Raw genomic sequence first — 22893 nt, 5'->3', positions numbered from 1 at the left:
GTAAGCAAGCCACCAATAAATTCCTCTATAAGTTGCTCCAGTCATGCTGTCTCTTCAGAGAAACAGAAAGGTAACTGAGACATGGCCAATTCTTCAGTAGCCGGAACCTAAGCTTTGTGGCAACACTGTTGATAACAATGTGCTGTGCTCCACCAGGTACTTTATTTTTCTTTATGTGCTCTGTGTGTGTGTGTGTGTGTGTGTGTGTGTGTGTGTTGGGGTGGGGAGGGCAAAGGACAACTTCGCTTATCATTCTTTGACCACCGTGCATGTTGAAGAAGCAAACGCAAACTAACCTTTAATTTCCCTGGGAGAAGAAAGAATTCATGAGCACGTTACAGAAAAGTCAACTTCAGTTCTACTTGTCAGCACAGAGTTCCACCCACTCACTAAGCTATCTCTCCAATAACGGCTCATAAGCTCCATTAGTTTCTAAAGGAAATTACCACCATCAGTTTTATTCTGCTCCGCTCCTACTCTGGCAAGAACCACAGAAAGTCTCCTAGAGATATCAGAAAAGCTACGTCCATGAAGTCTCCCCAATATGGCCACCTAAACAAGACCTAACCAACATCAGTGGGCATGCTAACATGGAAGGAGGGAAGCTTCAGGGCCCTCCACCTGAGACGAAGAACTACAGGCAGCTGAGGAATGCTGAGCATGAGAGAAATGGTCTTCCCTCAGGGAAGAGCCTCCATTTGGTTACCCAATACCAAGTGGTTAGCCCTAAGATCAGATAAATCCATGTAACATTATACGGACTGAGCGGGTTGTCTGATGTATTTAGGAGTGTAGGAGTGTGGGATAGGGTAGGGTGTGTATAGAGAAAAAGAGGCCATGAATTTGAGGGAGAACAAGGAGGTACACGGGAGGGTATGAAAGGCGAAGAAGGAAGGGGGAAAATGATGGGATTATAATTTTTTAAAAAGCTAAAAAATTATTATAAAAAGACATGGACTTTAAAAACAAACAAACAAACCACAACAAAAAAAAGACATAGAAAGGAACCTTACCTCTGGAGGCAGCTGCAGAAGGCCTGTCAACAAATTCAGCCTTCCTCTATGGGGCATCCCAATAATGACATCAGTTATACCGCCATAGGCTGACAATTTCAGTAACTCATGAAAAAAGCCCATCATGCTTTCAGCCCCTTCACCTCCATATCTCTTCACTGTGGCAAACTTGGTGGCCAAAAAGTGGTCAAACTCCTATGGAACAGACATATTAGCTGCTGGAAGACAGTCAAGTGCTCGGGCGAAAGGAAGGTAAGTTCTGTGTTGTAAGAAGGCCCCACATTATTCCAGTGGTCATATCTGTCCCTTCACTACACATCCACGGAGAGAGGCATCACGATATAGCACAGCTCTGCTAAGGACCCTTGACACAGAAGAAGCTGTAAAGAGAAGAATCTGAGTGGTAGAGTCATGTATCTGGGAACAACCTCCTTATGTATTTGTTTTCCCAGACTTGAGGCCAGGCTTAGCTTTCTGCTGCCTTGCCCAACATATCAGTTTTCATAGAGGCTCTATGGTATTATGTAACCAAGGTCTAACACTATCCAACTACTCAAACTGGTGGGAAGCAGCTTCCTATCAGTTTGACGTGCTGAGCCCTTACCACAGCCCTGGTGATGATGTGGTTCCACTAACTGACATTGAGAACATCTGCTGAGCAGTTTGTCAATCTCTCCAGGAAACAAAAAGAGCTGTACAGTCTTAAGGACTTTACTAAGTTTTATAAAATAAGCATAGGCGGGCTGGAGAGATGGCTCAGTGGTTAAGAGCACTGACTGCTCTTCCAGAGGTCCTGAGTTCAATTCCCAGCAACCACATGGTGGCTCACAACCACCTGCAATTAGATCTGGTGCCCTCTTCTGGCCTGCAAAGACACATGCAGGCAGAACACTGTATACATAATAAATAAAATTTAAAAAAAAAAAAAAATTAAAAAAAAAAATAAAAATAAAAAAAATAAAATAAAATAAGCATAGGAAAACATTAGCAGACTTTGATGCTGAGGAAAACCAACAGCTCAATCTGGTGATCTACTTTGCTTGGGGTCAAGCGCTGTTCATCTGATGTGCTGAAGCGATGGGGAGGAACAGGGTCAAGGTCTAATGTCTTCCTTTCCTCTCTCAAGTAGCTACCTATCTTTGCAGAAAGTGAGAAGAAGACTTGGTCCACTCATATTAGCTAATACTCATTTCTACATTTGTTTTTACCATTTCTAATTTTTATAGTTTGTGTATCTATATGTCAGTATGTGCATATGAGTGCCAGTGCCCTCAGAGGCCATAGGCATTGGATCCTCTGGAGCTGGATTACAGATATTTATGAGGCACCATGTGGGTGCCGGGAATTGAACTTGGGTCCTCTAGAAGAACAGCAAGTGCTCTTAACCACTGAGCCATCTCTTCAGCCCCTAGCTGAAGATTTATACCTGAGATTCTAGCAATAGTTTTGCCAGGTATTTTCGCTCTTCTGTGGTAAACGTCTCCTTTTTCAGCTCCTCAAGCCTTCTGGCAAACCAGTCTTTTTCCTCCTGGCTCTGAAGCTGGGCGGTTTCAATAGAAATTGGCCCGCAGTAGACATGGTTCAAGTAGGCTAATACTTCCTCAAGAGAAGCCTCTTCTTTGCCCATGTTCAATAGTCCTATGAAATAGAACAAAGGGGTCATTTCAAACAATAATCAACCACACAGAAGATAAGTTGTGGAACAGAACAGAACAGTGTTACTGCTTCAATTCTGAGCACTCCACTACAAACTGAATCGCTATCAATGATTATTCATATTTCCTTTAAAAAAAGATTGGGGAAAATTATATCCAGGATCCCTCACATCACAAGCAAGTACTCTGCCACTAAAGTACAGCCTCTGAGCCATCTCGGCCTTTTCTAAAGGCAAAATTAAAATTATGGTTGATGGCCATAGGTAGAAAACGAGATAAGGAGAGGACCTTCTCAAGGACACAGCTCTATCACACTATGCAAGTTTTGATACTATAGTAATTTCAAACTAAAACTTGAAACTCCTGGGATAGGAGTACATCTCAGTGGTGGAGCTCTTGCTTGGCATTCACAGGATCCCAGATCTCATCCTTACACCACAATAATACGAATAAAATAACATAAGTAACACGAGATAAAACCCTAACACCATGACTTGTGATCCAGGCCCACTGTTTTGTTTGTTTTGCTTTGTTGTTGTTTTAGTGCCCAGGCTGGGAAAGAAACTGGAATGAGGGGGTTTAGGCTTTGGAATGAAATCAGACCTAGGATGTTTTCCTGCTTCTGCCATGTAGCACCTACATACTCCTTAAGTTCTCTGTTTCCATCTGTGGTAGTTTAAATGAGGAAATCCCCATAGGTTCAAACATTGGAATACTTGGTCCCCAGGTAATGGTGTTGTTTGAGTAGTTTAGGAGACCACACTGGAGGAAGTATGTCACGAGGAGCGGGCTTTGAGATTTTCAAAGCCATATGCCACTCCTAGATGGGTGCTCACAGCTTGTTGCTCCAGCTTCATGCCTGCCTGCTGCCACACTTCCCCTCTGTAATGGTGATGGATTCTTATCTCTCTGGAACCTCAAGTCTAAACAAACCCTTCTTCCTGTAAGCTGCTTTGGTCAGTGTGTTTTATCACAGCCGTGGCAAAGTAACATTATATTTAAACTAAGTATGGTAATGACTGTTAGGTGCAGTTATGAAAATGAATCAGCATCCTATATGCAAAGTGTTTGGCACCTACATGTTTGGAGTTTTTGTTTGTTTGTTTTGTTTTGTTTTTTTGTTTTTGTTTTTTTGAGACAGGGTTTCTCTGTGTAGCTTTGGAACCTGTCCTGGAACTCACTTTGTAGACCAGGTTGGCCTCGAACTCACAGAGATCGGTCTACCTCTGCCTCCCAAGTGCTGGGATTAAAGGCGTGGGCCACCACCGCCCGGCTTGGATTTTTAAATACTGTTATTATGTATGGGAGGACAACGTGTGCATTCCATCACACATGGTCAGAGGGAAACTTTGGGAGCTGGAGCTCTCCTTCTGCTGTGTATATACCACTTGGTGGCAGACACCTTTACCCACTGAACCATCTTGTCAAACTGCTCTATATGGGTTTTTTTTTTTTTTTTTTTTTTGGTTTTTTCGAGACAGGGTTTCTCTGTGTAGCTTTGCGCCTTTCCTGAGCCAGGCGGTGGTGGCGCACACCTTTAATCCCAGCACTCGGGAGGCAGAGCCAGGTGGATCTCTGTGAGTTCGAGGCCAGCCTGGGCTACCAAGTGTGCTCTATATGTTTTTAACCACAGAGAAACGACCACTCTAGAACTTCAAGACAGCTCCTATGTGAAGACAACTCAGTGTGTCCTTCTTTGTCCCTTCACCTGATGGAATCTCTAATCCAGGGCATCCAGTTCTTCAAGAACAGAACAAGACACTTCATCTGACAGTTCCCCTCTCACGTGGAGGTGCCGCCTTACCTGTGGTAGTGAAGGGTCCCTGCAGTGTCTGTACGAGGGCTTGGATTTCAGGCACAATATCCAGCAGGGCTTGTCCAGGGAAGAGAGGGTTGATCTGGGCAGCTTTGTGGCCATGCTCACAATACACTGTCACCAGCCTGGCAAGGGCATGATCAACTACATTGGAAGAATGAAATAGCACAGTTGAGGAGATGCTCAGAAACTACAGAAACACTTGCCATGGAAGAACATTTACCTCGCAGTTCCTACTCACAACACCAGTGGATTTCAGGGTTAAAGACTGTCAGATGCTAGGTAAGCACACTTACTTTCTTAAATTTATCTCATGGTAGCTAAAGTCCAAGGAAGCAAAACAAAAGAAAACAGGAAGGAGCTAGAACCGTGAGCGCATATTTGTAATAATAACTGCACATGTGACAAACATTAGGAAAGAACACCTGAAACTAAGAAGCATTATTTCCACACTGACATTCAAGACATTGTCCCCTTTCTTTCCTGGCTACTGTTTTTAGATCTTAGACTGAACAGTAAAAACAGGGCTAATGTTGGGTGTGGTGGCACTCAGGAGGTAGAGGCAAAGGCAGGCGGGTCTCTGTGAGTTCAAGGCCAACTACAGAGCGAATTCCAGGACAGCTAAACAGAGAGACCCTGTCTCAAAAAAACCAAACAACTAAACAAACAAACAAACAAGAAAACAGGGCTGGAGAGATGGCTCAACAGCTAAGAACACTGGCTGCTCTTGCAGAGGACCAGGTTCAACTACCAGCATCAACATGGCGGCTCACAACCATCTGTAATTTCAGTTTCCGGGAACTCAGAGACCTTTTCTGGCCCTTTCAGGCACCAAGCATATGCATAGTGCACATACATACATGCAGGCAAAACCTTCATACATTCATTCAAAATGAGACTATATATATCTATATATCTATATCTATCTATCTATCTATCTATCTATCTATCTATATATATATATCTTATATGGTTGGGGTTTACACCTGCCTTTAATTTAGGAGTCAAAGGCAGATGGATTAAGTCCTACATGGTAAGTTCTAGGCCAGCCAGGGCTATATGGTAAGACCCTGTCTCAAACAAACAAAAACAACAGCAATAATAAAGCTAGATAAAACCCCAAAATCAATGTTACATTTCCTTTTCCCCCCTGCTCAGTGCTGGGAACAAAAAAATCCAGGGCCTCACATTTGTTAAGCAAGTACTCTACCATAAGGCCAAATACCCAACCTCATATGTCCCTTGTTAAAAAATGTGCATTTATTATTTTGGCAAGGGACACATGCATGCATGCATGTGAAAGTAAGAGGACAACTTGCAGAAATCTGTTCTCTCCTTTTACCGTGTCAGTTCCAGGGGCCACGTTCAGGTGCTTAGGCTGGGCAGCAAGCACATATATCCCATAAGCTATCTTACTGGCTCTCTTCTTACAGACTCCAGACACAGTTATTTTATAAAACTGTAGACAAAGAAAGAACCTTAATTATCTTGTCACTCACATAGTGCAAAACTACAGATAAGCCGGCCATAGTGGCTCACATCTGCAATCCAGGCATTCTGGAGGACTGCTATGAGTTCAAGGCCATGCTGGACTACACAGTGAGGTCCAGCACAGCCTGAGCTACAGAGTAAGCAAAGCGCATATAGACCAGAAAACGGGACTACAGCTCAGTGGAAGAGAACTTGGCTAGCATGTGTGAGGCCCTTGATTAATCCCCAGCACCTAAATAAATAGTTTTTTCATTCATTAAAACAAGTAAAATCAGGCTGATGCAGTGGTACATGCCTTTGATCTCAACACTCAGAGGGAGAGGAAATGACTTTCTGTGAGTTCCAAAACAGTCAGGGTTACATAGCGAGCCCCTGTCTCAAAATCAAAGCTCTTCAAATGTCTGTTTTATGAACAATTACTGGCATGGAATGGCTTCCCAGCAATGCAAATGCTCCAGTCTGTATTCTATGTGTTCGCCTCTTCACATGCGTCAGGCACAGTGAGAAGAGAGCAGGGATGATATCATCAGAGGACATCTTTGCATCACTCGGGCAGCTAGGCAGGTCCACAGTATGCCATATGGCCAGAGATGGCTCTGGTTTGTTCCCTTCCTGAGTCTTTTCTTTTTTTTTTTTTGGAGACAGGGTTTCTCTGTGTAGCTTTGTGCCTTTCCTGGAGCTTGCTCTGTAGACCAGGCTGGCCTCAAACTCACAAAGATCCACCTGGCTCTGCCTCCCGAGTGCTGGGATTAAAGGCGTGTGCCACCACCACCCAGCTCCCTTTCTGAGCCTTAACTGCTGAACATGTCCTCTAGTTTGAGAAGACATCCTTGTAGTTTTCAGATAGTATTCTTTGCTTAAGATAGCCAGAGCTGGGCTCTGTTGCTTGTGACTGACAGAAACTTATCGAAAACAAAAATGTTTACAAAAGACTATGGCAAAAACATCAATCTACATTGATTACTTTGTTGTTTACTATAAATAAAAATGGCCGGGCGGTGGTGGTGCACGCCTTTAATCCCAGCACTAGGGAGGGAGAGCCAGGTGGATCTCTGTGAGTTTGAGGCCAGCCTGGGCTACCAAGTGAGTTCCAGGAGAGGCGCAAAGCTACACAGAGAAACCCTGTCTTGAAAAACCAAAAAACAAAAAAACAAACAAACAAACAAACAAACAAATAAATAAATAAATAAAATGGTAGTGAGGCATATTGACCACAGTTCTGTTTCAAGAAGGAAAATGCCAAGTTAGCCAGAATGAAGTACACTATCAGCTAATTTAAACTAAACTTGGTATTTTAATTAAAAGTCAGGCACAGGCTTAGTAGTTAAGAGTACAGGCTGCTTTTCCAGAGAACCCTGGTTCAATTCCCAGCACTCACATGGCAGTTCACAACCTTCAACTCTAGTCCCAGCAGATCTGACACCCTCTTCTGGTCTCTGTGGGCAGTATGTGCCTCCTCCCCTCATATCCAGACTGTTTTTTTAGGAGGCGTCAACTTTTCAAGTGCTAGGATTGTAGGCATGTACTACCATGTTTGACACGTTTGTTTGTTTTGCCTTTTGAGACAGGGTTTCTCTGTGTAGCCATGGCTGGCCTCAGACTCAGAGATCCCTGAGTTCTCTGCGTCCCAAGCGCTAGGATTAAAGGTACGTGACATCACCTCTACACCACCACCTCCCAGTTAGGTTAAGTAATTTCTAAAAAGTGACACTGGTAATAAAGAAGCTGGAATTTGAACATAAGTATATTTGACTTCAACGTTTTACACACACACACACACACACACACACACACACACACACGCAAACACACACACACTTTTTCCCTTGAGATAAAAACCTAGAGTCCCGAGCATACTAAGCAGGCATTTTGCCACTGAGGCCAATCCCCGTCCCTTCATCTGTTACAGCAAAGTTGAAGAGGGATGTCTTGTACCTACAGAAAATAATGATGCGAGAACCAAATCAGTAAGCCATCTTTTTAAGTACAAGGGCTAAAGTTGTATACTTTTTGCATCTGTTTAGTATTTTAGAATTTTCTACAGTTTTGAAAATCACTAATGCTTTCAATTTTTTCAAACTACTTCTTTACAATTCCAATAAAGGCCCTGGTGAGTTGTAATACACAATACCCCCACAACCTCACTTGAACTATCAGAGCTCAGTGACAGAGACAGTAACCACCAGCCTTGGTTTAGAATCCAATGGCTTCCATCTCTTGAAGGTCTCTGTTACAGGTTGAATGGGAAATGTTCCCTATAGGTTTATATATTTGTTTTTTTTGTTTTTGGTTTTTCGAGACAGGGTTTCTCTGTGTAGCTTTGTGCCTTCCTGGAACTCACTTGGTAGCCCAGGTTGGCCTCGAACTCACAGAGATCCACCTGGCTCTGCCTCCCGCGTGCTGGGATTAAAGGCGTGCGCCACCACCGCCCGGCTGGTTTATATATTTGAACATGTTGTTCCTAGCAGGTAGTGCTGTTTGGATAGAGAATAGAGCATCTGGGCTATGGGGACTAGTGTTGGTGGATGTAGGCCCCTTGGGCCAGGCCTTTAGAGTCAGAGTCACTGCTTCCTGATCCAGCAAGATGTAAGCAGTGGCCACCTCATACTCCTGCTGCTATGGTGCTGTCCAGTTGCCATGCCTTCCCTCCATAACAGACTGTCTCCCCTGAAACAGGAGCCAAAATAAACCCTCCTCCTTTGACCTGTTTCTGTCATGTACCCTGTAATGTAAATAAGAAAAGTAACCACAGTCTTTTGTTCTTTGTTTTTTAGTGGTAGGGTTTCTCTGTGTAGCCCTGGCTGTCCTGGAACTCACTCTGTAGACCAAGCTGGCCTCCAAATCAGAGAGATCCACCTGCCTCTGCTTCCCGAGTGCTGGGATCAAAGGCGTGTGCCACCACGACTTGGCTTCCAACACTGTTTTTAAAAGATGCTAAAAAAATAAAATAAAATAATCAGACGGTGGTGGCTCACACCTTTAATTCCAGCACTTAGGAGGCAGAGGCAGGAGGATCTCTGTGAGTTCCAGGACAGCCAGGGCTACATAGAAAAACCTTGTCTTGAAAAACCAAAATAAATAAATAAATAAATAAATCTACAATCCTCACCTCCACTGTAAATTGGGAATTTAAGCAAATAAAACCAAAACTGATGCATAATATTCTAGGTTTGATACCAAGCACAAATTAAATAAAATGACTTAGCAACTAAGGTTTCCAGAGGCTAAAGTACAAGCCATTACCAAGAGGAAACTACAAAAAAACACTCAACCTGGGTCAAAGTTTAACTGCTGAAAACACTAACAATCACCTCAATACAAGAGGTTTCTAAAGGCAAATTTAATATTTCCTTAAATCCTCCGTACAAAGGAAGGCTTAGCGAACGGCATGGGCACCTTAGGCAGGAACTGACTTAACCAAGACAAACATTTGAAGGGTAACAAAAGGGATCGAGGCTGTGCAGCCTTGAGCAGCCTTCACTTCGTTCTCTTGGTGCTTTTGCTTTGAGACACAACCCTGCTAGGCTGGCCTTGAACTTGTCATCCTCTTATTTCAGCCTGTGAATGAATTACAGGCATGTGTCACCAGCTTGACCACTGTGTCACTTCTGAAGTGTCAAAATGTCCATTTCCAGAAGGGTTTGTCTTTTATTTTATAAACACCCCAAAATTAAATACATGATCCATAATAGAAAATCATTCCTCTGGATCTTAATCCAGGTTGCACTCTCTTTGTTGTTGTTGTTGTTTGAGACAGGGTTTCTCTGTGTAACAGTCCTGGCTATCCTGAAACTCTCTTTGTAGACCAGGTTGGCCTCAAACTCACAGAGATCTGCCTGCCTCCGCCTCCCCCAGGTGCTGGGATTAAAGGCATGTGCCACCACCACCCGGCAAGATTATACTTGCATAGCAACTGATTAAGAGAGTAAAAAACATTATTATCCTTCCCAACAAAATTCCTTAAGCCAGATACTGCAACTGTGACACAAATAACTGTGTACATCATTAACTTTGCTCTTCCTTCACAGTGTCCCTAACCCACATAAGCTCATACCCATGACCTGAAGTTATAATTCAACACTGAACTTTCAGATGTTACCAGGTATCTCATAATAAAGCAAGTTCTCTGTTAGGAGGACGTGGAAAGCTATCTGATGATAAGGGAAGAGAGAAGGGCTTATACATAAAATCAACTCCAGAGATATTTTTCTAACCATAGCAGCCTGAAGTCCCCAAAGTGATTCTCATATAATTTTCCAAATAGTAACTATTAGCCTAGGTTTTTCCATGACAAGCATAATTCATTAGGTCAGTAGGATGTGAAAGAAAAGCCCAAAGGCAATCACAGTAGCTGTACATCGAGTGTCCACAAACAACCTTAAAGGTTTTGTCCCTTCACATACAACATATGTCCCTGATGGCTAGCCAAAGGTGGACACACACACACACACACACACACACACACACACACACACATAATTCCTAGGGTGAGGGGATATGCAGCTAAGTGGTACAGAGTTTGCCTAGCATGCACAAGGCCCTCAGTTTGATAAAAAGAAAAGGGGAGGGGTGTTCATGTTTCTGAACCTCATATAAGGTCACTGAATCAGGGTAAAGAGAAAAGATCCAGAGTAAGGAATTGGCATTCTAAGCACCAAAATCACTGTTAATAGACCTATAAGTTTAAGAATAATGGGTAGGAATTATAGGGAGCCGAGGAACAGCTCAGCAAGTAGGGTTATCGGTTTGAACAACACAGAAAAAAATTCTACACACTGAATTTGCAATGTGAAAGAAAATATCTATAGCCTTGCAAAGCCAGAATTAACAATCTAGGTGGTCAAAATGCTTTCCCTAAAAAAATTCGACTACAACTAGGTGTGGTGGCCCATACTTGTAATACCAGCACTCAGGCAGAGGCAGTTGGATCTCTGAGTTCGAGTCCAGCCTGCTTTACAGAGTGAGTTCCAGGACAGCCAGGGCTACACAAAAGGGAAATATGAGATATATTTTCAATGGTCTGAAAATAAAGAGCAAAATAACTAAGGTTCCAATGTGTGAAGAGTCAAAGGGTCTGGTCAAGCACTTTTTAAAAAGAGGATTTGTTTGTTTGTTTTTGTTATACTGGAAACAGGGTCTCACCATGTAGCCCCAACTGGAACTTGCTATGTAACACAGGATATATATATATATATATATATATGCAGGTAAAACACTTACACACATAAAAATAACAAACAAGTAAATGCAAAAATTTTTTAAAGATGCCAACAGTTTTCTCCAGTTACCTGCATTTTTCTACTGTATGAGAACAAGTAATGAAAGAATAACTTAACTTTGTAGCACAAACCGAATACTTGAAATTATTCTTGGACACGAGGCCGCAACATAGTTCCAAAAACTGATATTCACGTTGGCTAATACGTCAAAACACCCCAGCCACATGGTTGCTAGTTCAGCAGAGTTTTAAATCGCAAGTAAAGTGAAAGGCTAGCTAGATCCAAGGGACAAAAAGTACCACTGTTGTCTAGGATCATGTGCCAACTGCCCTCCTGCAAGTAGCACAGAGACGTCATCTGTATGTTTAGCTGGCCCTGGAAATATGTCATCCGGTTAAGAGCTGGGAGATCTTGGAACGTGTCTCCTTCCACAGACCCGTCTCCAAAAGGGCTAAATCCCCACTTGTTGATGGGTGAGGAATGGAAAAGAGAAGCTGTCTCCAATCTAGGACCCAGCAAGAAAGACAGGGAGACTACGTGGAAACAAAGCCCAGGGGTGCCCAATTGTGGAAGCTAGAGGGTGGGGTGACCTCGACACTGACAACTCCCACGCCTTCCTCCTACTGTCTCCTCAGCTCTCCCAAGGGGCTCTCCTTCACAGGCCAGAAGCTCCCAGGTGCACCTCACCACAAACCGCACAGGTAGGTCCCCGCCCTCCACCACAGTGTCCCGCCGCATCCCTAACCTGAGGGGCGTGCACGGTCGCCTGGGGGCTCGCTGCTCTCGGCTTTCCTAGGCCGGTAGCCGTAGACGCCCCTCTCCGTCTGGTAACCGCGCCGGAGAAGCGGGACAGCCAGGCAGAGCGCTCTCCTTGCAGCTGCCATAGTGGCCGAAGCCATGTCCAGTCGGGGCGCGAAGACGCTGTGGAAGAATGGAAGAAACAGGAGCTGCAGCCGAGGCTAGAGCCAGGGTCGCAGTTGAGGGAGACCCTGAAGGCACCACGTGAGCCTGAGGATCCGCCCCCGGGACAACGCCCCCGGGCTTCATTGGTCAACGGCTCGGCCTCTCAGAGCCAATCAGAGGCTGGAACCGGAGGCGTAGCTACGCCCAGTATCCAGACTGGTCCCAGGGCGACTCCTGGGCCAAAGGCCTTCTGGATTTGGACCCTGTGCAAGGCTGGCAACCCAACAGGACCAGCTTTCTGGCGCTAAAGTAGAACTATATGTACATCCTGAAGTCTCCGCCTTAAAATTCACCCTCTGCTGGAAGCGCCAGAGTACAGCAATGTAATTTTCCTTACAGAAAGGACAAAAAAAAAAAAAAAAAAAAAAAAAAAGGGTGGGATGAGGTGGGTGGGAATACAAAAAGAAAGGATTTGGGGGAAAGAAGAAAACTCAATTTCACCATCTTGTTTAAAGTTAACCTATAAAGGGATGAGTTTCATTGCTGCATTTTCATTCATGCTTTGTTCTCAATGATCCTCCTCCCTTACTCCCCTGCCCCTCCCCCCCTTTTTTTCTTCTTCTGGTTTTTCAAGACAGAGTTTCTCTGTGAAACAGTTCTGGCTGTCCTGGAACTCACTATGTAGCCCAGGCTGGCCTCAAACTCACAGAGATCAAGCCAGGCCCAGTGCCTCTCTCTTGCTGCGGTCTGCTGACCCAGATGTAGAACTCTCAGCTACCATGTCTGCCTGCCTGCCACAACGCTCCACGAGGGTAATGGACTGGAAACAAGACCCAATCAAATGCTTCTCTTTATAAAAGTTTCAGTGGTCATGGTGTCTCTTCACAGCAACAAAACATTGACTAAGACACATGATAGTTTCTATTTTCCCCACAAGTGACATGATTTCATTCTTGATGACTGACTTCTCTCTCTCTCTCTGTCTCTGTCTCTGTGTCTCTGTCTCTGTCTCTCTCTCTCTCTCTCTCTCTCTCTCTCTCTCTCTCTCTCTCTCTCTCTCTCTCTCTCGTGTTTGTGTGTGTGTGTGCGCGCGCACGCGCGTGCGTGTGTATTTTAATGACTTTATTCATTCAACAGCTCATAGGCTGATTACATAGCTTGGCTATTGTGCATGCTGCCACAGTGAACACAGTGTGTAAGTATCTCTGCTATATGCTGTCTTTGATACTTTTAGGTTTATACCCAGGAATGGTATAAGTGGATCTTGCAGTAGTTTATTCTTAGGGTTTATTTGGGAATCCTTAATTACTGTTATATTGCTGTGGAGAGACATCACAACCAAGGCAACTCATAAAAGAAAACATTTAATTTGGGTCTTGTTGTAAGTTTTGGAGAGTTAGTCGATAACGAACATGGCAGGACCATGGCAGCAGGCAGGCTGACATGATGCTGGAGCAGTGTCTGAGAGCTTATATCCCTGATCCACTAGCAGGAGGCAGAGAGAGACTGTGTCTGGCGTGGGAGAGTGAACCCTCAAGCCCACCCAGGGACACACCTCTAACCAGATCACACCTCCTAAACCTTCTTAAACAGCTCACCAACTGGGGACCAAGTATTCAAACGCAAGAGCCTATGAAGGCCATTCTCATCCAAGCCATTACGAACCTCCATGCTCATCTACTCATTTCCATAGAGTCTACAATAACTTACATTCCTCTTAACAGTGTATAAAAGTCCATGCCTTTTCCATCCTTGCCAGTGTTGAGCATTTTTTCCTCTTCTTTTTTGTTCTTAGCTTTTTGAAATAAGGTCTTACTCCATAGCTCAAGCAGGCTACCTCCCCAATGCTTCGATTACAGGTGTGGTTACCATGCCTGGCTTTTTGTTATCTGTTTCTTTGATTATTAATGTGTTAGTCATTCTGACCAGGTCTGGCTAAAGATCCTGAGCACTTTAAAATGTATTTATTAGCCATTTATAATTCTTCTTTTGATATGTTTAATTTATATGCAATTCGTTGGTTGGATAGTTTGCTGTTTTGTGTTTAATTTTTTAGTTATCTATATATTCTGGACATAATCCTATGTCTGATGAATATCTGACATAGATTTGCCTCCCATTCTGTCGGCTCTCTCTTCCCACTGTCAACTGTTTCCTTCATTGTTTAGAACCTTTTTTATAACTTATTTTTATTTTATGTTCATTGGTGTTTTGCCTGCATGTCTGTCTGTCTGTGTGAGTGTCAGAAGCCCTGGAACTGGAGTTATAGATGGGTGTGAGCTGCCATGTGGGTGCTGGGAATTGAACCTGGGTCACTTGGAAGAGCAGACAGTGCTCTCAACCACTGAGCCGTCTCTCCAGGCCCTGTTCAGAACCATTTTAATCTGATGCAATCCCATTTGTTAATCCTTGTCCTTGGTTCTAAAGAAAACTACAAAATACTCAGAGAATAGGCAGTGGGAACTAGGGCGTTTAATATCTTCATTGTGTCCCGGGCACTGTCCAATTGTTTTCCCTGGAGGAGCTTGAGTTGGTGGGTTTAAGGCAAACAGGCACCTGGGTTTGGTAATGCACAGTTGTAATCCCAGCACTCAGGTGAATGAGGCAAGAGGACGGCAAAGTTGAGGCTGGCCTGGGTTACATGGCAAGATGTTGTCTCAAAATAGCAACAAAAACAAAAGTAAAAAACAAAGCAGGCAGGTAAGCTCCAGATCATGCTGTAACTGAAGGATGGCTGCTTGGAGTTCTTGGACAAATGGTGAACGACCCCTTTAAACAGAAGTGGTGGGAAAGCAGGGATTCCAGCCTGGGAGCTGCAAGAGACGCCTCAAAGGTTTATCTCTGACCACCAGCTGGCTCCATGCTGGCGGGGTCTACTAGAGACTCGGTCAAAGGTGACCGAGGGCTGCTTCTGCTATGAGGATGTTAAACTTAGGATGCCAAGGCTATATAAAATTGTCTGCACTCACTTCAGAAATACATCATACCTATCAAATACATGGGTATAAATGTATGTATATGAAATATTAAAATAAGAATTACTATTGTTTTTGCTTATCTATTACCCCACAATTTAGAGCTTTGAAACAACAAACATATTACCTGAAGTTTCCATAGGTTACTACATCAGATAGTTTACTTCAGGATGTCTGGCTCAAGATTTCTTAGGACACTGTTGAGTGAAATTTCCATTCATCTGAAGGTTCACTTGGAAAAGATCAATGTCCACATTTATTCATTCACATGGAAACTGGGAGACGTGGGTTCTTTGTTGGCTGTTGGACAGTTCCTTGCCATGTGAACCTCTCCAAAGTGTACTCAAAAGCAGCACCTTTCTTTTCAGCCTTTGAAAAATATGCATTGGCCAGGTTTGGTGGTGCACACCTTTAGTCCCGACACTTGGGAGGCAAGGGCAGGCGGATCTCTGAGTTTGAGGCCCAGCCTGGTCTATAGAAATGATGGGGGCATGGAGGTATGTAGAAAAATACCTACATGTAGAAAATAGGTTCTAAATGTTAGCTGTTATTATTATATTGAGTTGTTGGTTTGCTTTCTTTATTGTTTTTTGTTTTGTTTGTTTGGTTTTTCGAGACAGGGTGTCTCTATGTAGTTTTGGTGCCTGTCCTGGATCTCACTCTGTAGACCAGGCTGGCCTCGAACTCACAGAGATCTGCCAAGCTCTGCCTCCCGAGTGCTGAGATTAAAGGCGTGCGCCACCACCGCCACTTTGCCATTGAGTTGTTTTAAAGTAGAGAACAAATGTACAGAAATTGCCCCATATTAAGTACCCAGAGGATGGCAGTGATTGTTATTAACTTATTAATATTGATATTGACCTTTTAATGTGAAAACATTAATACAAAATATCTATATTTAGATGAGTCTTTCATTAAATAGGAGACAATGGATTGGCTCTTTCTACAGCTTTCATGGGGAAATAAGATTATTGTGTCTGCAGCATAGTATCTTCCAGAAGAAACACATGCTAGAAATGATAACTTTGTCTTTATCTGACAAACAAAGTGAGACTGTGAAATATTCTCTTGGAAAGAACTTCTTTTCCACTGAAATTTTCTCAATGCAACAATATCACTGAGTTATGAACACAACCACTTTGCTTTTGAATTTTAAAATACTTGGAAGCAATGATGATAACATCTTGCTAGGAGCAAAAATAATGAAGTCTAAAATTCTAACTTTATGCATAAAATAAGGCACCTGAATCACAAAGTTACAGTGACTTGGCCTCTTCTGTGAGCCACCAAGTCTCTGAAGCCCATATGGAAGACCATAGGTACATGCACCGGGCCCAGCTAAGATGATAATTGCAAAAAAAATCTCATTTATAATATACTTTGTAAAGAGATATTCTTTCCAAGACTGCAAGAAGAGTGTTTAACTCTCAGAAGGCTGCCTGCTAGAGATGGTGTTGACAAGCTGGTAAAGAGCTGGCTGTGAAAGAATTCACCAACACAGAAAAAAGGCAGAAATAGAGTATATTAAATACACTGAAACTGGGCATGGTGACACACACCTAAGGCAAGCCAGTCTCTAAGTCCAACGCTAGCTTCGTCTACAGAGCGAGTTCCAGGACAGCCAGGGGTACAGTAGAGAAACTGTCTCCACAGAGGTATTGGAGGGGTGGAGAGAGTTCCTCCACAGGCAGTCAGGCAGTGTTTCAGAGTCATGGTTAGGCGTTAGGGAGTGAGACAAGTATGGGCCACTAGGGGGTCAAACTCCTAATGATCTGTGCATATTTGTTTTTATTTCATGTGTATGGGTGTTTTGGTTGCATGCATTTGCCTTTGAGGCCACATTAGGTCCTCTGGAACTGAGCTACCATGTGGATACACTGGGAATCAAACCTGGGTCCTTTGGAAGAGCAGCCAGTGAGTGTTCTTAACCCTTGAGCCATCTCTCCAGCCCCAGTGCATGCTCATTAAAGAGTGAGTTCTTGCTGGGTGGTGGTGGCACACAATATTAATCCCAGTACTTGCTCGGGGGAGGAGGGAGAGTCAGGTGAATCTCAGTGAGTTCAAGGCCAGCCTGGTCTACAAATCAAGTTCTAGGACAGCCAGGACTGTTACACAGAGAAACTCTGTCTCAGAAAAAAAAAAAAAAAGTGGGTTCTTAGGGTATACCAGGATACCCTAACACAGGGTACAGCCAGGGCTTGTTAGGGTTCACTTCTTGACCCTGGTACTGTGCTCTGAGCCCAGCTTGTTCTGAAGTACAATAGCCTTTTTCTGAGGCTAGAATGGTTCACTGCAGCCAACTGTCTTGGAATGGCACCCATAAAATCCACTCACCATATTAACTGATCACCGTTGACAGCTTTCTAGCTGATGTGGTGATCCATACCTGTAGTTCCAGGGGAGGGTCAGTACTTGAGGATCATCGCTGGCTACATAGTAAGTTTGAGGCCAACCAAGGCTACATGAGATTCCTCTGGCACACAAGTACACACAGAAACGCCAATATGGAGAGTAGGTGGGGGTGAGTGAGAGGGTACTGCTGAGCCCATTTGAAGGATGGTCCTGGGCCTGAAGGACTTTTGTTAGGCACCCTTGCCCATATGGCAGCAATTCTAAAGGAGAGGCCCTGAGCTTACCTTCCCCAATCAGACTGAGGACCTGGTGCCACATTTGGGCCCTACAGAAAGTACTGGGAATGCATCAGTGAAGAACCTGAAGAAGAGCTGGAGGGAACAGGGGCAGGCTTGGTGGGCTGTTCCCACCAGCCCCTCAAACAATATCCTGGACAAGAAGATGTGGAAATGGCACCTGTGACTGAGGAAGGTATCGCTGGTCTTGTAGTTGGTGATATCCAAGACCAGGATCCAGGCCTTGGGGTTCCATTGCCAGACTCACCATTAGAGGGGGGATGAAGATACATAGGGAGCCTTAGCACTGAACAGGCACAGAAGAGATAAATCTGGTGGAAAGAATGTCGAGGGAAAGCCTCCCTGCACCAGGGTTCCTGTCTGGATCCAGGGGGGAGATATCAGTGAAATGTGATACTAAGAACCCCTCAAGCCTGGCAGGCATCTCCTGCCTGGACAGAACGACAGTGAGAGCTTCCTTATCTCCCCACATCCCAAGTCCTATCTCCAGTCCATTCCAGAACCAGCACTGAACACTTCCTTGTGTGTAACAACCTTTTCCATCTTTCCATCTCCCTTTTCAAGGAAAATTGAACTTCTGAGAGATCCACTATTCAATTCTGTACATGTTGACATTAGCCCAAGCCTTAGCACACAGCACTTTGTGGTGAACAAAATGTCCAATACAGACACAGACAGACACACAGACACAGACAGACACACAGACACACACACAAGGTAAGTGTGATAGGAACCAGTATTCAATTGCATTGGAAATTTTTGTTCTGAATTACATGTGGAATCACAGATAGCCCACACCAGGGACCTAGAAATTTCCATGACTCTTAACAAGATGTGATTTAAACTGGTTAAATTAAATTGAGCTGGAGTGTAGTTCAGTGTAGAATCCTCGACTAGCATACATTAAGATTCTGGGTTTAATCCAGTCCGTGGAAGGAAACAAACAAAACAACAATGAAACGAACAAAAACACAAAACCCCAAACTTGGTTATGTACGTAGCTCTAGTTCAGACAGACACCAGTACTGGAACCAGGCCTTGAACTCATGCTGGACAGTTGCATGGCTGCAAATTCATTACTTCCCATCACTGCTTCCCAAAGAGTTCTCTTCCATACTCAAATTCACTGAAGTTTAGGGTCCTCTTCTGTCTTCTCTGCAACACTTACTCCCATTAGCCTGTGTCGTCCCCCCCAACCCCCCGCGCAAACACACACTCACATATTCTTCATTGGATTTCTCTTCCCTCCTTACCCAGCTTCAATCCCATGCCCGTCATTTTCATCCTCTCTCGTAAATGTTCTCACTCCCCTTACCTTCTCTTCCTCTGGCATTTCTCTCCTGGGGCACGAAAACACGTTTTCAATCACGATTAAATCTACTGGCATATATCGTCTTGATGGTCTTCCTTTAAGCTAATGGTTATAAAATTCAAGGAGTGCCTCAGCCTGGCATGCCAATCCACTGCTAGGGAGATGTGAGCAATTCCTCACAGTGTGTTTCACATGTTCTCTCATTTCATATTTCCCCACTCTCGTCCCTCACCCTCCTCTTAGCTGATGACTTTGCTTTAAATATATCACTAATTAGGAATCTCTGGCATTTATGAGGCTATGGATTTGATGCTGAGCAACTGTCAAAAATGAAAGGGAATAAAAGAAAAATATGAGCGGATTGAGGAATCTCAGTGAAAGTGCTTGCCACAAAAGAATAGACACTTGGCTATGATCCCAGCACCCATGTTAAATCAAAAACTGGGTAGGGTCTATGCCTGTAACCCAGGGCTGGGGAAGCAGAGACAGGACTCCTGGAGCTGTTGGCCAGCTGGTCTAGCCAAGTGGACAAGTTACAGGTTTAGCAAGAGCCCTGTTTCAAAAAATAAGGTGGAGAGTGATTAAGGAAGACATTTGACATCAACCTTGGGCCTTAACATGTGCACTCACATACATCCAAAATAAGATCAAGGAGAAAGTCCTTCCTAAATTCCCTCCTAATCTGCACACTCACGTTTACAGGCGCCTATCGCCTTTGCGGTCTTCTACCACAGAAGGCCTCTGCTTCAACTCAGGGCACCACTTTCTGCTGCACTTCCAAGTCCCTACCTTCATTCCAACCCAAAAGTTGGCCCCTACAGTGGCCTTTTTGCTCTCTTCTATATCATCAGAAATTTCCTCCTGTTTGGATCATTTTCATTAGAATATATTCGAAATATATTCGACATTTCTTTCTCTCTTTTTCGTTTTTCAAGACAGGGTTTCTGTGTAGCCCTGGCTCTCCTGGAACTCACTCTGTAGACCAGGCTGGCCTTGAACTCAGAGATCTCCCTGCTTTTGCCTCTCAAGTGCTGGGATTAAAGGCGTGCACCACCACCACCCACCATTTATCTCATTTAAAAAATACGTAAAGGAAAAAAGCAGGGATACAGTGTAGCTTTGTGATTGAGTACTTGCTGAGCATGTGCATGACACTGGGCTTGATCCCAACACTTGGCTACAAAAATCAAACAAAACTCTACATTCTTTTATGGCTATATTTTTTCTACTGGTCTTCTCCATAAAATTCCCCAAATATGTCTTTTTCCCCTCTATCTCCAACTTAATCTTCAATGATCCTAATATAGTCCTATCATTTTATTAACTGCCGTCTGCAAGGCCAATATGGTTCCTGAGATGAGCGCTTGTCACGGTGGTCTTCATTCTCTCAGTGACCCTGACAGTTACTCACTTCCCCTCCCTGAAGCATCTCTTCCTCTGCCTTTCATGACACCAACACTCACTGCTTTTCCCTCATCTCCCATTACAGACCTAACTTTTATATATTTAGAAGTTTCTCTGGGACTAGTCCTGAGCCTTTTATTTGATATTTTCTTTAACAATCTTACCCATTTTTATGGTTGCACAGATGGTCCCCAATGTAACTATGATTCAACTTAAGAGTTTTGACTTTAGGATGGTACAAAAGTAAACTTACATTCAGTAGAAACTCACATTTTGAGTTTGATTTTTTTTTTTTTAACTTCAAGATAGCAAATTTAGCCTGGAAGCTAGGCAGTTGCAGTTCCCAGTTACTTATGTAAGTGCTCATGAGAGGTAACAACTAATACTCTAAGCATATTGTGCTGCTGAGCTAGAATGTTTACTAGGTTAGGTAGGTGAAATATTTTCAATTTATGTTAAACTTAACACAGGTTTGAAGAGGATGCAACCCTGCTGTAAATGGAGCAGCATCCATGTTTAGTTGATGATTAAATTTTCATCTCCTGGGTAGAATTCCTTCCCGTGTTTCAACTGTCCTCTTAATTATATCTATCTGGATAATTCAGGCTTTAGTGTATTAAAATACTATGATTTAGTGCTGGGGAGTAAACCCAGGGTTGTTTGCATGCTAAGCAAACGCTCTACTACTGAGCTGTATTTCCTCTTCTCTTTTGATCCCTGTGTTTACAAGGTTTCATAATAACACCTATTAAGACATGGGTTTACTTGTTTAGGATGAGAACTTGTTCATCAATACAGGGGTAAGTCTTTTCTTTTTTCTTTCTTCCTTTAAAATTCTTTTAAAAGTTTGTATGTTTGTGTGCTTGGATGTATAGATTTGCACTGCAGAGGCCAGAAGACGATGTCAGAGCCCCTGGAACTGGACTTAGTAGTGTTGGTTGAGCCACCATGTGGGTGCTAAAGAACTGAACCCGGCCCTCTGCAAGAGTAGCAAGTGATTCTAACTGATGAGCAATCTCTCCAGCTCTCATTTTTTTTTTTTTCCTGTTTTAAAGTGGGATCCTGAGTTGGAACCCAGGGCTTCAGGCAACATAAGACAATGCTCTAAGCTATATCCCCAGGCCCAAGAAATAAATACTTACTTTGTTTGTTTTGAAATAGGACTTTGCTATGTGTGCCAAGCTGGCCCCTAACTTGTGTCAATCTTCCTGCTTCAGCCTCCCACATGCTGGTATTACAGATGTGAACCACACTAGATCTGGAGCGGGATAAGACAGTGAGACAAAATAAGAAAAGGAAAGTGGAGAAACGTGTTGTCCTCACTTGTGTGGTGTCATGAAAAAAAAAAATCTCATAATTATTTATCAATGGTACAGAATGGCAGTATTCCCCTTTGGTACCCTTTATGTGACTGACCTAGTGGTTGTTTTGAAGAAGAAAAAATTAACACAGGAAGCGCACAATTTGAAAGAGGATTTACTTGCTAATAACGAAAGGGTGTAAAAAAAAAAAAAAAAAAGAATGAAAGAAAGAAAAAGAAAAGCGAAACCAAACGGGCAAAGGCTGAACAAACAGGAGTCTAGACATCTCAATTAGCTGGCTTGGTAGCAGACACTGTATGGGCTTGAACATTGATAGGGCTCCTGGTGTAAAGCAAGATTCCAGGCTTGTTCTGCACCTTTGTTCCTTTGGCTACGCGCCAGCCAGAGCGGAACCATATGCACATCCTGGCAGATCCACAATTTCAACAAAAATTGGAGGTCAGACGCACAATTACATTCTCTTAGGAAAACAGTAGGTCGGGCAGTTGATACCGCATTTCAAAGTCTATTTGGTTCAAGTTCGTAACCCCATCCCTTTAAAAAAGGGTGGCCGGGCGGTGGTGGCGCACGCCTTTAATCCCAGCACTCGGGAGGCAGAGCCAGGCGGATCTCTGTGAGTTCGAGGCCAGCCTGGGCTACCAAGTGAGTTCCAGGAAAGGCGCAAAGCTACACAGAGAAACCCTGTCTCGAAAAAACCAAAAAAAAAAAAAAAAAAAAAAAAAAAAAAGGGTGATTCATTCCACTGTAAAATTTAAAATGCTTACAACACAGGACTTTCTAGAAGAACTATATAGGGGAAAACCTTGATTCTTCTCCAGGCGAGTTGTTTTTCAGGTCCAACACCTGAAACTGATTCTGGAAAGTCCCCCACGAGACTTTCAGTCTAGTCTTATTCCTAAGCAACCTCTACCTTCCTCACCGGCCATATTCTTTTGCTTCTCCAGTTTTCAATTCCTTAAATCTTCAATCTTTCGGTATTAGTCCAATCAAACTTTGTCTCCTTGAACCTCTTCCTTACGTTCACCAGGAAACTCCTCCGAGAGTTAGGTGACCAAACTTGTCCTCGCTAGCGCTCCGTAATTCTACTATCCCACCACTCTTCCTCGCCTCCTTTTAGTTCCGCCCCGCCTCATTC

At 43.6% G+C, this 22893-nt stretch overlaps 1 protein-coding gene across 2 annotated transcripts in view; it reads right to left on the bottom strand.

Moving 5' to 3' along the window:
• Dhtkd1 (dehydrogenase E1 and transketolase domain containing 1) overlaps window positions 1-22893 on the bottom strand; it is a 54000-nt gene that overhangs the window by 27957 nt on the left and 3150 nt on the right. For both annotated transcript variants that reach the window (XM_059263552.1, XM_059263553.1), the window contains exons 2-5: window positions 11940-12115; window positions 4473-4628; window positions 2440-2651; window positions 1014-1208 (exon numbers count right to left, since the gene is read on the bottom strand). In XM_059263552.1, the coding sequence (XP_059119535.1) occupies window positions 1014-1208; window positions 2440-2651; window positions 4473-4628; window positions 11940-12093 (717 nt within the window). In that variant the 5' untranslated portion in view covers window positions 12094-12115. The remainder of the gene's footprint in view (window positions 1-1013; window positions 1209-2439; window positions 2652-4472; window positions 4629-11939; window positions 12116-22893) is intronic.

This window comes from Peromyscus eremicus, chromosome 5 (genome assembly GCF_949786415.1).
Source record: "Peromyscus eremicus chromosome 5, PerEre_H2_v1, whole genome shotgun sequence".
Lineage (NCBI taxonomy): Eukaryota > Metazoa > Chordata > Mammalia > Rodentia > Cricetidae > Peromyscus > Peromyscus eremicus.
Note: the sequence above shows the minus strand (reverse complement) of the source record. Positions and strands in the feature narration are given on the sequence as shown.